The following is a 16,619-nucleotide window of genomic DNA, read 5'->3' on the forward strand; positions in this document are numbered from 1 at the left end:
AAGAAAAGGGGGACATGTTGAATTAAATCTTGGCTCTCATCCTTTTCTGAGCGCTGTGTAAGCCTGGCTTCCAGGCAGGGATTCAAAGGCTTCCTTGCCAAATATTAAATCTGTCTAAGACTTCCACACGGTTCGTACCGTCACCGACATTTACATGCACAACAATATTCTCCGTATGGCTCATGTCCCCGATAAAGTCTTATTCAAAATAATCTCTTTATGTGAGCCTTCCCCATCTTATTCATGGGTGTTCTTGTAGTTGTGAAAATATGTTTCAGAATATAAACTTTTTCCAGACTCGTTCACATACACGTATATTGTAGCTATAAAAAAAACAAGAAAAAAACACTTAATATAACTCTTTAAACAATACAGATTATTTCAAAGCAGCTTCACAATAATAAAATGGGAACTAACCGAATCATTGATGCAAAGGTTTTCAAATAGAGATCGACCGATATGGGTTTTTCTATAGCCGATGCCGATGTTTAGAGGTCAGGGTCAGCCGATGGCCGATATGTGCTGCCGATTTTTAGGGCCGATATCTTGAAGTTTTCTCCTTCATTTGCATGCTAAAATGTCGCACTAATAATAAGTGGATGCACAACATTTCTAAACCTATCATCATTTATTGAGCACTAATTTGAACCATCTCTCAAATCTTAATTTTGTGCACTGCACGGTATTTAAATAAAGAATTTATCCAAAGCTAACCAAACAAATTAATAAACTGACCAAGTATTAAATTATATATATGTCAATCATTTACATAAGTTTTAGAGCATTTATCAAGTAGAATTTTTCAAGTTTGTTGGAACATAAATGTAAACACAAATATACATTTAAATAAATACAATTTTAGAAATAAAAATAAATAAAAAAATAAATTGAAAAATATAAAAAATAAATATATAAAAAATAAATAATAGTAGTGCTGCAAACACACTAGCAACCAGCAACATTTGTGTTTGGTATAAATGGCACAGGACATCTAAAGTGCATTCTAATTAAAAAATTACATTGCAGTCTGTTCATTATTAAAATAAAGTACAGTCAACCAAACATATAAAAGGTTACACTGGTCAGTTTAAATAGACCGTAGTATACCGGTCCTCTCTGTTGTTATGCCAAGGACGTTTTTGATATTTTCCGTCTAGTTTACATTTAAAAAATAATAAAAAATATTATAGTTTAACATTCAGATATATTGCGAATGTGGAAACATTTAGATATGCGCAGAACAATACCTGAGCAATAACCTCCAAATACATCTAGGCAAACCCGCGCTCGCTCGTCCTCGTATGGATCGGATAATTTTTCAGATCAGCAAAACAAAAAAAACAACAACCAAAAAAAAGGCCAAGACAAATAAACATACGTTTTGTCTTTTTTTATTAACATTAAATTATTAAATTAAAATATATGAAATCGACTTAAAGTGCACATGGCATAATATCTTCTTTCTAACATAATAGCCGGACTTCTCATCTTCCAGTCTGCTGTGATGAAGTGAGCAGTTATCGTCACAGAGCTCTCCCTCCCCCTGGACTTCCACCGCCTGTCGTGAGCGCAACAGAGGATGCTCGGGATAGTTCATCCACAACTTTTTTTCTTCTCCTGTTAATAAAGATCTGGCACAATCTTTTCACTCTAACCTCTTTCTTTCATCATTATATCTGACAGGGAAGCCAAAATGCGCGGGGCGTTCAAGCTCCTCCATTCCTCAGATCGCCATGACCGCTGAGTGTGGACTGAACATGCGCAACTTTTTTTTTTTTTTTTCATAAATCAATCCGCGGGTCACGTTTGTGCCGAACCGAAGATATTGATCTGAAAGGATCACGGATCAGTGATGATCCGTTGCACCACTACTATAGTGTCATTTGAAAACATCGCAGTTGCGTTTTAAAATACAGCAACGAGCACAACGAAACCATTTAAAGAAGCGCATTCAGCAGTCTCCTTGAAGAGAAACAGTCAACAAAGATAATGATCTCCAACGTATGGCGCGCTCTCTTCATTTTATCAAATGATCATATCACATCTATTTATTTTACAGTCCTGCTACTAGCATTTTATTCAGACTAAAACCCCTTTAATTCGGGTGAGAAAGCTTTTTTTCCAAGTGGCTTTTGCACATAATAATAATAATACCACTGCAGACGCATTTTGCAGCATTAATTGATCGTTAATTTAAACGGCGATCGATCATGGAAATTATCGAATATTGGCATCCCTAAATACAAATGAGTTGGATGGAAAAATGGTTATTGTCTGCATCAAACCATGCTTCAGAACAAATGTCATTCACCGTTCTGGGGCAGCTCCAGGACAGTTGTCTCTCCGAGCGCGTTGCTGTCTGTGAGCGGGGCGGAGTAACGGAGCCCTCAATCACGCTGCAGTGTTTGTAAGAGCTGACAACTTCTCCACCCCATTTACAGAGTGAAATTATCTGACTACCTTTATCTCCCAGGGCAGTTGTTGAATCTTCCAAAAGTTTTGTCTTGGGGTGCTTCACATGCAGTGGCAGCAGCAGCACTTTCCACCGCACCAATAACTCGGGGCTGCCCGCCGACGTGCCTGACTTTAAATCGGCGCTACAAAACACGGATATCGGCCGATGCGATATATTAAAAATTACAATAGCGGCCCGATATATCGGCCGAGCGATATATCGGTCGACCTCTATTTTCAAATATAATACAATATAAATTCGAATTGCTTTAAAGCAGCTCTGATAAGACAACAGTGGCATTATTCAGCTCAAGTAAGTTTAGTGTTTGTTCAGATTTGGTTCAGCAGTGCAAAGTTAATTATGAAACAAGTAAAAAGCTCTACAGAAGACATTAGCAATAGAATTCTTATTCAGAAGTAAGAATTTTATTTAATATTAAGTGTTAATATTATAGAATATATTATAGTCATTGTTGTTATTTTACAATAAACATGAACTTGCAGCTGTAATGATTGAATCACATTACTATTATAAATAATATACAATTGCATCTGTATTTAATTTTATTTGCAAGTATTTAGCAACTTAATTCAAATATATTAATAATAATAATAATAATTTAGTTTATAACTAACATGATGATGATGATACAGTTGTTGTCACTCTTTAAAGTGGGGGTGAAATGCTATTTCATGCATACTGAGTTTTTTACACTGTTAGAGTTGGATTCCCATGCTAAACATGGACAAAGTTTCAAAAATTAAGTTGTACGTTTGAAGGAGTATTTCTGTTCCAAAAATACTCCTTCCGGTTTGTCACAAGTTTCGGAAAGTTTTTTTCGAGTATGGCTCTGTGTGACTTTAGATGGAGCGGAATTTCCTTATATGGGTCCTGAGGCACGTTTGCCGGAAGAGCGCGCGCTCCCGTATAGCAGAGTAATGAGAGCACAACAGACATTCACTGATCAGAGCGAGAGCGTCGTGAAATGTCACAAAAGGAGTGTGTTTTTGGTTGCCAGGGCAAGACAACCCTGCACAGATTACCTAAAAAAAACAGCATTAAGGGACCAGTGGATGGAGTTTATTTTTACAGAGCATCAACGGAGTTGTGCAAGTGTTTGTTCCCTGCATTTCGAAGATGCTTGTTTTACAAACAAGGCCCAGTTTGACGCCAGATTTGCACATCGTTTATTTCTTAAGGATAATGCAGTCCCAACGAAAAAGGGTCACGATCGTGTGTTGGAACCGCATGGGGTGAGTAAAACTGCTTCAAATATCTCTGTGTTGTTAACTTAGCTATCGGTGCGTAAGCACATCAAGTAAACAACATGCGATGTTGTCCTCAAACTGCACTTTCCACATGTGCAGCTTAAAAAAAAAAAGACGACATAAAGTGGAACTTAGTCATTTTCCAAAACCGCTAAGCAAATATACAGTTTCAGTACATACCACATAGAGACGTCGTCGCTGCTGCTGCTCTTGTTCAATTTCAGCATCTGGATCTGATTATAGATCATAAATATACGGCTGAATCTGACTGTTAGCCATGGTTTGTTTTGGATAGTTTTTTTCCTCACGGTAATGTCACAGCTCCCAAACGCTCTCAACGCAAAAGCCTACTGGCGCTCGTGATTCTTTAGCTCCGCCCACACGTCACGCCTCCAGCCGGTCGTGTTTTTCAAGGAAAAATCGGTTCAGACTATCTTTCTCTTGTGAATATAATAAAACTAAAAACTTTTTGGAGTTATGAAGGATGCAGTACTACACTATAGGTACTCAAGATTAACAGGATATTGAGTGAAAACGAGCATTTCACCCCCCCCTTTAATAAACATTATACAATTGCAGCTGGAATGTTTGAGAGGATATGAATATTTTAAATTAATTTACACACACACAAACACAGACGAGTAACATGTAATTTTATGTTTGTTTTTTTTTTTTACATGCATGGCAATTCATTTATAATACATTATTATCAACAATGATAATTAACTTTATAACCATGACTACATGCTAAAAGGAATTAGCCAGAAGCCTGAGGGTGTTAAATAGTTCTGAGCAAATGTCACTGAACAGATGGAGTGAGCACTCTGGTCCGTGCACTTATCTTGCTAGGCCAGGTCAGCAGCAGGTGGGTGACGGCCCTAACCATCAGGCAGAGATATAGACTCAGGATTTTACTCCAGCTTGCACACATTCTCTATTTCCACCGGAGAGCAATGGGCTGTGACTAACGTGGTGGTTGTGACCCCTGCCTAGAGAACACGTCACTCGTCTGCCGTTTGCCTGCAGGGAGAATCGTAAGATGAATTCATTCGTTCTGACTGATATTGCAGGATCTCAGGCATTACATTCCTGATGCTTTTCTGTGCATTTTTTTAATGACTGAAACATCATTTTTAAGGTTGCTTGGGGGGGGGGGGGGGGGTGGGGACCTGAGATAAAATGTCTACTCACCAATTAAATTTGTTTACATTTTCTTTTATTTGTAAATAATCTGTTATGAAAAGTTTTGCGGGAGTAACTAGCTGCATGGAATGGAATTATGAATTTAATGACAAAAAGTACAGAGAAAAATTTGTAATTAAAGAGTAACTAAACCTAAACCAACTTTTTTTAGTTAATGATCTGTAAGAATGGGGTTTTATTAGTGCTGTTCATTGATTTGAGTAACTTTTTTGACATTTGAGTATAAAGTGTTTTAATTCTACAAAATATTTTGTAAAAACGCCTGAGTGCTGCCCTCTTCAGGTTGAATGGTGGCTACTGCAGTTGATTTTTTTCTATTGGATTTTGCTGTGGCTAGTGACGTAAGTGGTGGCAGGTGACATAAGCAGTTTCCAGCTCACCACGCCCCTTGGTACGAGCTACCACGCCCTTGGCAGTATAAAACCATCTTGTTTCGTCAAAATCACTGTAGTGAGTCGGCGTTGGAATTGTGAGTATTGACAACGACCAGGATAGACTATTATAGCATCTATTTAGCATAGCAATTATATAGTTATTTAGATCAAGTTAGCTTAGATTTATCTGTATTTAGTACAGTGGTCAGGATGGTACGGAGGTGTGTCGCTAGTTGCAACAGCTCTGCTGGACTGCATAGTTTACCAGCAGACTTTAAAATTAGATGCCAGTGGTTGCATGCACTTGGTCTGGAAGACCGCAAGTTCCCGCTTAGAGATGCAGTGTGCAAACTGCATTTACGGGATGCTTCTTCAACGCAGTGGAGGTGGAAATGGGCTTCTCCACACAGCTCGCGATGAAAAGCGACAGGGTGCGGGAGTTAAGACCGCAGTTTGAGCCAGCGGCTCGAATTGATATGAACAGACACCTCGTCATCCTCCACTTCAGGTGAAAGTGGGGGAGAAAAGTCCTCTACTTCAAATGATCGCTCTGTTGCAAAGCTACTTGCGTCATTACAGTCACTCTCTATTTTAGCGTCTCTGACAGCAGCTGTCAATCAATCTGTCACTGCGGGTCTCAGGTTCACGCCCCACTCGCTCAGCCCCACCCTAGGTTCGTCCCCTCTATTTCAGCTGTGCTCTGCCCACTTTTCAGCATTTTTCAAATATTGTCAATGGGTGGAGTCAGGCTCTGACCAGGGGTTTAGTTACCCTTTAAATTGGTTATTTATGAAAATGGGAACGATTACAAAGGGGTTTTCATCTGAATATTTCCCATTTACAGATTTGATGGATTTCTTTCCCAAATTGCATTGGCTGCTTTAAAATATGAGACAACAGTGTTTCAGGAATTTTTATGACACAAGGACACATGCGGTTTTATTTTCTATTTGGGTTTATGTAAATGCTTTATTTTTTAAGATTAACTATTTTTTCCAAAGCATTGTTAAATGCCAGTGTTTCCTGTCATAGCTATCCAAAGATTTGAATTAAAAAATAGTATCAAAGCTATTAAACTATATATTTCGATTTTTAATCTGTATTTAAATGCAGAACATTCTCGAAGCAAAAGGTACTAAAGTCTGAGTTTGTGGTGGCTGTGCTTTGAAATTAAATGATCATGATCTTAATTCAAGTGAAGAAGGATTTCGAAAGTCTGACAGTTATCAGTGTAAGGTTAACCCTGGCTGCTTTATCAAATTTAGAAAAGTAATTAAATGTAATAAGTTACATTACTTTAATAAAGTAACTGAAATGGTTTAAATAGGGTAACTTTTAACATGTAACCTGTTAAATTTCCAAAGTAACCTTCGCAACACGGCTTATGAAGTAACACTTGTGGGTAAATTAAAAATAACTTTGTTTTTTACGTAGTATTACTATACTATATAAAAAAATGGCTTTTCATTCATCCATAAAATCAAATATGTGCAGAAATTTTCTTCAAAATGCTGCAATGAGCCCATCTTGCTAATGCAGTCTATACTTTTTCTCATGTTTGGAAAACAGTTGCTGACACTTTGCGACCCGTGACACCGTATCCATACTATTATTCGTTTTTAATTTCATTTTATTCATTATAATCTTAATGCTTATCATGGTGTTAATGAGAGTAAATCTGATTTATTAAAAACAAGAGGAAAACAGAGCAGTGCGTGCAACCAGATACATGACATATTCGTGGGAAGGAAGTGAGAAACTGCTAAAACTGCTTGTCGTTTATGGAGAAGAACCTGCAGGAAGCGTTTGATGAGCGTGGCACACGCGGTGGAGTGTGTACATGTGAGAGTGTTTTCTCATTAGTGCGGTTCTCAATGCCGGGTTTGCTCATTATTAGAGGGCTCCAGCCTTTAATGATGAGGGCTCTAATTAATGACAGTCCTGTAGGCAGTCATGTATGTCTGGAGTGAGAAACAGAGTTAAAGGAACCAAAGAAGACCGTTAAAGCTGAAAATAGTCTACTGGTCTTTTTGGGTAAAGGTCAGCGACAGCTTGTTTAGTGCCAAAGGTTGTCTACCAGATTGAGTATGTTTTAGCTCGGCCAAAAAAAAAAATATATATATCTGTGCTTAGCTTCCAATTCGCACCGAGCAATAAATATAATTGCAATTACAAGGAGTAACGAGGAGTAAGATTTCAGTAACATTGGCTAAAGAACATTTAATTAATTGAGTTTAATTAAGTTTTGAAAAGGGAAATAGATTAAATTTCACTGAGATGGTGATAGCTACGTAGAAGCTGTAATGTATCCAAGATGAGCAATCTGATTTTGGGAACTATTAATAAATTCATGGGGAAAATTATGAATGCGATCATGGACAGCTGTAACGGTGTTATTTTAGTAATAGTTATACACTATTGTAGTATTTACTAATATTTTGAATTAGCTTTTGCTATTGTATTTTCTGTTTTCATTTACATTTTTTTGTCTTTTTTTGTGCTTGTCTTTTTAGTTTTTGTGCTCTTTATATATTTTTAATTGTTTATTTTTATTTCGTTTTTTGGATGCAGTGATTTTAATACTTGCATACTATTAGTATTTACTAAAATTTGGATTAAGTAATGTTTATGGTTTAATAACACATACATTAGATAGATAGATACTTCAAAATTGCACAAACACTTTCTATTCAGTAAATCTGCCTGAAAAAAAGATGATTTGGGGTTTGGGTTGAGTTCCGTGTAGATTCATAATCATTTAGATGTAAATGTGATCCTCACCCTCATGTAATTTAATTTCACGGTGCTCCAGTTTGCAATAATTCTCAATTGCGCACTCCTGATCCACTTTATAATTTATGGCTATTATTAAAGCATCTCCTCAATGCAGTTACTTTATTATCATACAGTAGCTTCAGCGGTGGTGCACCACAGCGGAAAAATGCTAGGTTTTTTTTTTTTTTTCAGTTTTCAAAGTTTCGAAAGCACTCTGAACTGTACATGTGATACGGATTGGTGCTTGTGTTTGATACCAGATGGTTTGTGGGCAGATGGATTTACATTTCTCTGCATTCTTTTTTTTCCACAGCTGGCTATAACAATCTGGAGGTAGCGGAGTATTTACTGGAGCATGGGGCGGACGTCAATGCGCAGGACAAAGGTGGCCTTATTCCTCTCCACAACGCGGCCTCATACGGGGTGAGTGCAATTGCTGATTAAAAGGAGGAATATTTCATTGAAACTGGGACTACATGCAGACATCTGTTAAGCCGACGCATGTCATGCCTCCGGTGTCATGTCAGGTCTGGCAGGAAACCTCAAGACACACACAAACAGATGTAGACTGTGAATAATCCATGTATTTGCTTCTGAAAATGAAACGCAGGGCTTTTCTCTTCTTCGAACAAGTGTAAACCTTCACCTGAACCCCTCTGTGCTTTGATACAGCACTTTGTTTTCACTTCCTGTGTGTGACAAAATCAGTGTGTGACTGTATGCAAAAAGTATTTGGACATCTGTATTTGTTCTGCCAACAGAACCTTGGCTTATGCACTTTTAATGTGTCACTGCGGCTCATGATTCTTTCAGGTGGTTTCACTTGCATTTCCACTCGCGGAAAAGCCAGATGCCGAGATGATGCCGTTTGCGAGCTGCAACCCAGATTAGCTTTAATCCACGTGACACAGAACACTTCTAACACAGGATTTGACTCTTTCTGGAAATCAAATCAGGCAAATTCAGGGAAACCCATTTCAGGTGAGGGTAGCTGGAGGTATTTATCAGGGTCTGCCCTCTGGAGGTCTACAGGGATGTGATTAGACCATGCAGATGGATAGGAGCAGATTGCTATTACATAAACATGTTGGATCTGAACTAGCCAGACTCCAGCCCTCGACATACTTGCATACACTCTCTGTCGCCGTCCAAGAAACAGGACCTCTGTGACAAGAGCTGTGAGATTCTGATTGGCTGTGGCCGTAGTGGCAGGTTGCCCAAGCTTTGCTGATTGGCTAGAGGAGAGCTGGCGGCCGGCCGATCCTGGCTGACCTTGAGTGCACCTCCCTCTGTTTATATGCGGCCTGTTTGTGTAGAGGCTGTCAGCACTCGGCAAACACAGCCAGCTGATCGCAGTTCCATACAGTCACTGCTGCTGATGGAAGGCCGGCTCAGGACATCTCAGCCGCACACACACTGCACCACAACTCAAGAGTTGGCCCTGCGCTTTCTATTGCTAATGAGAATTGTTCTAAAATGCCTTTTAAAGAGGTAGTCTACCTTAAAATTAACATATTGCCATTATTTATGCATGCTCATGGTGTCATGCTTAGTTATTATTGTTAACCAAAACTATTAAAAAACATTTTTGTTAATAGACATAATAAAAAGGATATTAGATTAAAAAAAAATTACTTGCTTTGGCAAGTAACTAAAAAAAGTGCTAAAATTGGACACTGCTGGAACATTGCTACTAATTCTTATTCACTTGCCAAATAGAGCGAAGGCAAATGTTAATATTTTTGGTGAATAACAACTTGCGTTTTGTTTTTTTGTTCACATGTCCAAACAAAGCTATCATATGGCTTTAAACAAATTGTATGGAGCACTAAAGATAACAATTAGCATCTGAAGTCTGAATCTTTTACACCAAGGCAGATCTGCTCCAGAAAGAGCTATGCTTCTTTTTAAATAACATCCAGGTTTTAAAGATTGTAGGTTGTAGAATAATTTTGTCAGTAATGAGCCTCTGTCTTCCCTTCCAGCATGTGGACATCGCGGCCCTGCTGATCAAGTATAACACCTGTGTAAATGCCACTGATAAATGGGCCTTCACACCCCTCCATGAGGCTGCGCAGAAGGGCCGCACACAGCTCTGCGCTCTGCTGCTGGCCCACGGAGCCGACCCCACCATGAAGAACCAGGAGGGCCAGACGCCGCTGGACTTGGCGACTGTAATAAAAACACACCTCTTGCTTGGATTCACATTAACATACATTCGAGCCCACATTCGTATACTGTTAATCATTTAACAGAGCTACAGACTTGAATAGACATTCTGCATTTTAAACCCAACTTCTATAAAAGTTTCATGCTCTACAAGACCATTTGTTCTTGCTGTAAGACCTCATATGGTTCAGGTGGCATAGACTACCCTGAGAAATTGGGAGATTTATCTTCTAAACACATAAGCTGAGGTGTTTAAACCCACGTCCCCTGGGTTCAGGCTTGTGCGAAGCAAATGGTAAATCTGCCGTAACCTTTAGTAATTGGGCTCCAGTGGCTGTGTTCATGCCAGGTGCTAATGACACAGCTGTTCTCCGCTTTTATTGTCCAATTCTAGACCAAGAAGACAAACTAATGCTGTGTACAACTACTTTCTAATTTATCCTCTCGCCCATGTGGCGTGGAACTCTAACATGAGTATTACATTAGTCTAGTTGTATTTAAAACTGATCAGACAGAGAGTTCTTACACTACTATTGATCGTTTTTCCTTTACGTTTACTTCCTTTTTTTCTGTTGATTTCCAGGCTGATGATATCCGGGCGCTGCTGATTGATGCCATGCCCCCTGAAGCGTTGCCTAGTTGTTTCAAGCCCCAGGCTACAGTGGTCAGTGCCTCTGTCATCTCTCCAACATCTACCCCTTCCTGTCTGTCCGCTGCCAGCAGCATAGACAACCTGGCCGGGCCGCTGACAGAGCTGGCCGTACCTGGAGCCTCAGGCCCTGCTGATGGGGCGACTGCATCAGAGAGGAAGGAGGGAGAAAGTGAGTAGGTCATGTGATGTGTCTTCATATTTTTTTTTTAGGGCTGCAACACCTTTTTCAAATTTTGATCTGAATATAAATTGAATATAAATAATTCGTTTAGAATGTTTTTGAGAAATGTTGGAATGCTGACAACATTTTTAAGAACAGTAACTGTAATGGGATTATAACAAATGATGTCAGTCTCTTACATTTATAAGAAACAGAAATTATAGTAACAATACTTGGGCAGAACTTGTTAGTAGTTATAACTTGGAAAAAATGTCGGTAACAGTTTACTTATAGCCTTTATGTATAATGCATTATAAAAGTAGTTTTAATGCATTAATTATGCCTTGTAATGCTCCTGATAGCATTGTACAATCTTATCTATAATTATAATAACAGTTAATACATTATAACACTTATAAGTTCATTGTTACACTGTGCATTTTAAATTTGGTCATACTTTGACAAGATAATATGCATTACAACGCACATTATGAATAATTATAAATTATACTCTTTAATGACCCTTTATAATGTGCTATACATTAAGGCTTAAAGTAAAGTGTTACCAAAATTTCTTTAAAAATAATCATCATAATATAATGATATTTAAATAATAATCAACTACATCCATACTTATTATTAATATTTAATAACAATTAAATTAATATTTAATTAATTGTTAACATTGTGTGCATAATAAGTACAAATACACGCTAGCTTGGGTCGGGTCATATGATCTCAGGTACAGGCTGGGTTCTGGCTTCAGTTTAACCTGTGCAGACCTGTAACACACACAGACACACACACACACAGAGACACACACACACATGTATATGTGGGCATGTTTTTGGGAGGTATCAGGACACAACTCTGTATAATGACATGGGTATGACACAGGTATTACAAGGAGAGGGTGACTTATGAGGATATAACCCATGTCCCCATTTCTCAAAACGCTTATAAACCATACAGAATGAGTTTTTTTGAGAAAGTAAAAATGCACAAAGTTACAATATACAGTTTCTACATTACAAAAACCATTACGCCTATGGGATGTCCCCACTTTTCACAAAAACAAACGTCTGTGTGTATGTGAAAAGCTTTATACAATTTATAGCACACAGAGTATAAACTCAGAGTTTATGTACTGTTTTATAGTCTTTTCTATTTGTATTTATAATCTTCAGTTTGCACATGGTTTTGGAGGAAGGTAGAGTGCATGACATGAAATAGCACGTTGTTTTATAAAATGATGGAAAAATCTTTTATCCCATTAATCACAAAAAAAAAAATAATCTGATTAATCATGTAGTAAAATGACATTTAGTTGCATCCCTAAATGTAATTATGCCCTGAATGTAGTATAATAGTTACATGAGTACTGATGTATTTTGTTCTCTATAGTTACGATTCTGGATATGAACATCAGTCAGTTCCTGAAGAGTTTGGGTTTGGAGCATTTGCGGGATATTTTCGAGCGGGAACAGGTAAGGTCACTTCCTGGGATCAAATCAATCTCAGTCTCCTCAGTTCCACTCTACACATTAAATTGCCATCCGTCCCATGTAGAGAGGCCTGCCGTTGTTTCCTGTAGAGAACTCCAGGTCCTTCTAGTGAACGTTATGTAAATGCGATGACATCTGTGGACTCGTAATTATCTCCTTTCAATAAACTCAACTCTCTCAGCACCTTGGCTCTAGCGTTTCCAGCCAACTCCTCTTCAGCCGGACGCTGTGAGATAACCAGCATCTCTCGATCTTTATAGGTATGAGAGAGATCCTGGGTAACGGGGCTGACCTCTGTACCCCTTCTTTTGATTAATACGGTCATACCACTCGCTCACACTGAGCTCCGGACTCTGTTGTTCCTCCGGCTTTCCTTGTTCTCTGCTTCTCCCGTGGGATGCGATTGGCATACTGCGCCAAGCCCGCCACTCATTTGCACATAGATGAACAGAAATGGTCTTGGCGGCCACCAGCTGGGAAAGAGCGCTTGATGTGAGGGGCTGAAATCAGTTCTGATTGTGGCTTTAGTAAGACGCATTCATCTGTCTCACAGTGACTCACTCGTCTGCTCACTCTCCATCTTATTCTGCCTCGCTGTGCCTACGGGAGATGGAGCATGAACAGACAACAGTTTTTCAGAGACGTGCGAAAAACTGAGTGCAAATGAGTTTGAGGATATGCTCAAAGATCTCATACACGCACCGATGTCGTCATTAGACGTGTCTGGCTTTAACCTCAGAACAGTTTAGAGGCGTCTTCTCACTTTACAAGTGCCGTCATAAGGGCGGTGTGTGAATATTTGTCTCTTTTAGATGTCTGCTACATTTCCACTTCCTTAGCCATTTTATTGTTTTATTTATCGGTTAAAAACAAAGGTTCCAGAATCCACAAACGCTTTCTAGCGAATGTTACCCTGGACCACAACCAGTCATAAGTGTCAATTTTTTGAGAATGGGATTATAATAAATATGCTTTCCATGATGTATGGTTTGTTAGGTTATGACAATAGTGAGTATATATATACGTTACCTTACGTTAAGGTTTTCCTTTTTCTACTTTAATACAACACTGAACATAAATAAGACTCCATAAGTCTTCAGGTTTTTCACTAGTCTGTTGTAAATCTGCTGCAGTTCCTTCTCAGCTTTGGCACAAATGAAAACTTTGCCAGGAGAGTTAAAGAGAGAGAAAAAGAAATAAATGGAATCTTTCCTGCTGCGGCCATCACACCTTCACAGCCATAATGGCTGGTCCTGCGAGCCCTATCGATTGAAGTGCACAGTGCTTTCTGAGAGAAAGAGAGAGCAGTTGGCAGCTCCTGGGCTAATGGCCTTTGACAGACCTATCATAGATGTGATGCATTGCCAATAAATGGTCCTTGGAACTGGAGTCTGGGAGTTTGAGATTACACAGCCTGATGCGGAGTCAACGGCGATGGGACGCTCACACTTTTTGTTTCTTTCACTTTCATTCATGCACTACTGTTCAAAGGTTCAAACGTAAGATTTTGAGTTTGTTTTTAAAAAAGTCTCTTATGCTCACCGTGGCAGCATTATTTGATCAAAAACATAGTTAAACAAATTGTGAACTATTACTTTAAAAGTTACTTTAGTTTGAAATGTATTACAATTAATACAATTAAAATAGTCAAAATATACAATTTACAATTTATTATAATATTTAATTTTTTCCCCCCATTTAAATATGCGATGCCTGTGGCAGTCTTGCTTCAGTCTTCAGTCTCCTTCAGTAATCAGTCTAATATGCTGATTTGATGCTAATATTGGGGTGCACTCTAACATGTGTTAATGCTTTGTTAAAAATATAAAAAATTCAACAAATATAAAAAAAATATTCCACACCGCTCTGTCCCTTCTAAACACACTACGCTATTTTTTGTAAATGCTACGGCTTCTGCTAGCTTCCACATTTAACGCTTCTCATAGCTATGTAAAAATAAGAGTATAAATGGAACATGTCTTTACTGTCGTTTTTAGTCATTGCTGAATGAAAAATGATTTTTTTTCAAAAAGGAAATAAACGTACCTGCACATTCCTATATTTTAACTTTTTGAACATATTATGTTTTTATTTTAGAGTTAACAAACAAAAAAGTAATGATGTAACCATTCGTCCACATTCCATAAGGTCCAAAACAGTTTCACGTGCTTCGTTCAAGTGTGACCAAACATTAATGCTCTCTGTAAAACACACGCTGGCTCAAACGGCTCCCTGCGTCGCAGTCTAGCATGCGCCAAACGCCATCTGCATGTTTGCTTTTCGGTGCATGTTGCGTGTAGGAGGCGTATTCAGTAATAATCATTCCGAGTCACACCATTAATATCCATCCAAGCCTCCTGCCGCTCTAAGAGTTTATCTTCTCAGTAGGAGGAAGTTCCACATTGCAACAAGCTGAGAAAATAATATATTGCACTGTTGGCTGTTTTAGAAGCAGCCGAGTCGAAATTGGCCTTGAAATGTATAATTTTTCATTACAACTTTATCTTGTGATTGGTTGTGCCTCCAGACTACAATGGCTTCCCTAATTCTGTTTGATGTTCATCTGTTGTATTAGATTACGCTGGATGTGCTAGCTGACATGGGGCACGAGGAGCTCAAGGAGATCGGGATCAACGCGTACGGCCACAGACACAAACTCATCAAAGGCATTGAGAGGCTGCTGGGCGGTCAACAAGGTCAGTCCAGAAGCGTTCAACTCCAGCATCTCTCTCAAACACCATCTGTTCATGACCCTGAGTTTCCTTATAGTTTTATGTGTTGGTGTGCTTACATTTCAGGTGCCAACCCATACCTGACATTCCACTGTGCGAGTCAAGGCACGGTGCTGATCGACCTGGCCCCTGATGACAAAGAGTTTCAGTCGGTAGAGGAGGAGGTGAGAGGGGAATCCAAATCATCAGATCATATTATAAAATTATTAGATTCCATATTATAAAATGGACTGTTCTGGTTCTAAAAGCTGATTGGTCAGCACAGTATTTCATCCATGCTAAGATATTCAGTGATGGTAACTAGTTGTCTAGCAACTAAATTTAAGGCTTTATTTTTATTTAATGAAATATAAATATTTGTGATGGAGCTATAAATGAGATAAATTAAGACATATGCATTAAAAAACCTTTAACAACTTTTTTCTTTTTCTTCATCAAATTGTTTTTTGTAAGGAGTATGATTTGTAGTGTTAGTGTGCATTAAGAGTTATAACTTATTTAGAGTTTTATGTAACTTATTTTTAGACTTTATTAATCTTATTTTAGTGTGTGATAGAAGTTAACTTATTTGTAGTATTAAGTTATATTTTATTATTTGAAAACTTATAACTTATATGTAGTCTTGTTATTTTATTTCTTTTTGTATTTACATTTTTGTAGTATTTAATTTATTGTCTGATGTAAATTATTTGTGACCTTATTTTACTTTGTGCGTTTAAAAATGTAAACTTAACCTAATTATAACCGATTTGTCTTATTCTACTATTTTATTTAATTTATCTTGTTATATTTTAGTATTTAAAGGGGTCATATGATGCGATTTCTATTTTTCCTTTCTCTTTGGAGTGTTACAAGCTCTTGGTGCATGAAGAAGATCTGTAAAGTTGCAAAGACTAAAGTCTCAAATCCAAAGAGATATTCTTTATAAAAGTTTAGACTTGTCCACGCCCCCTTGAAACACCTCGTTTAAATACGCCCCCACATGTCTACGTCACTATGTGAGAAGATTTGCAAAATGCTGCTCAAATGTTCACGCAAAAAAAGGAGGCGTACCTTTTTTTTTTTTCCTCTGTTGCCACTGGCTTTTTCGTGGAGAAGCTGTGTTTCATTGTGAAACTACTTTGTTTGGCCTTTTTAAAAGAGAACGATATCCGCTTCGTCATGCCTAGAGCTGATCAGTGCTGATCGCTGAGGAAATATATTAACTTCCCGCAGTGGATCGCCGGATCGGCTTTCACTGTAGATGAAGCAGAGTCCAGCCCGGGGTTGTCACATGTGGTTATCGCAACCCCCTGCTGCTCCTTTGTGGAAGGATTTGCCACTGAT

The 16,619-nt window shown here is 38.3% G+C and overlaps 2 protein-coding genes across 3 annotated transcripts in view; both read left to right on the top strand.

Annotated features, from left to right (window-relative positions):
• Positions 1–16,619, top strand: part of LOC113038752 (mitotic-spindle organizing protein 2) — a 1,160,083-nt gene that overhangs the window by 400,253 nt on the left and 743,211 nt on the right. The window lies entirely within an intron of this gene.
• LOC113038713 (tankyrase-1) overlaps positions 1–16,619 on the top strand; it is a 52,283-nt gene that overhangs the window by 31,629 nt on the left and 4,035 nt on the right. The window contains exons 15-20 of the mRNA XM_026196333.1: positions 8,389–8,498; positions 10,061–10,249; positions 10,828–11,065; positions 12,461–12,543; positions 15,137–15,257; positions 15,360–15,457. Coding sequence (XP_026052118.1) covers positions 8,389–8,498; positions 10,061–10,249; positions 10,828–11,065; positions 12,461–12,543; positions 15,137–15,257; positions 15,360–15,457 — 839 coding nt within the window. The remainder of the gene's footprint in view (positions 1–8,388; positions 8,499–10,060; positions 10,250–10,827; positions 11,066–12,460; positions 12,544–15,136; positions 15,258–15,359; positions 15,458–16,619) is intronic.

The sequence above is a fragment of the Carassius auratus genome, chromosome 21 (assembly GCF_003368295.1).
Source record: "Carassius auratus strain Wakin chromosome 21, ASM336829v1, whole genome shotgun sequence".
NCBI classification, from domain to species: Eukaryota; Metazoa; Chordata; class Actinopteri; order Cypriniformes; family Cyprinidae; genus Carassius; species Carassius auratus.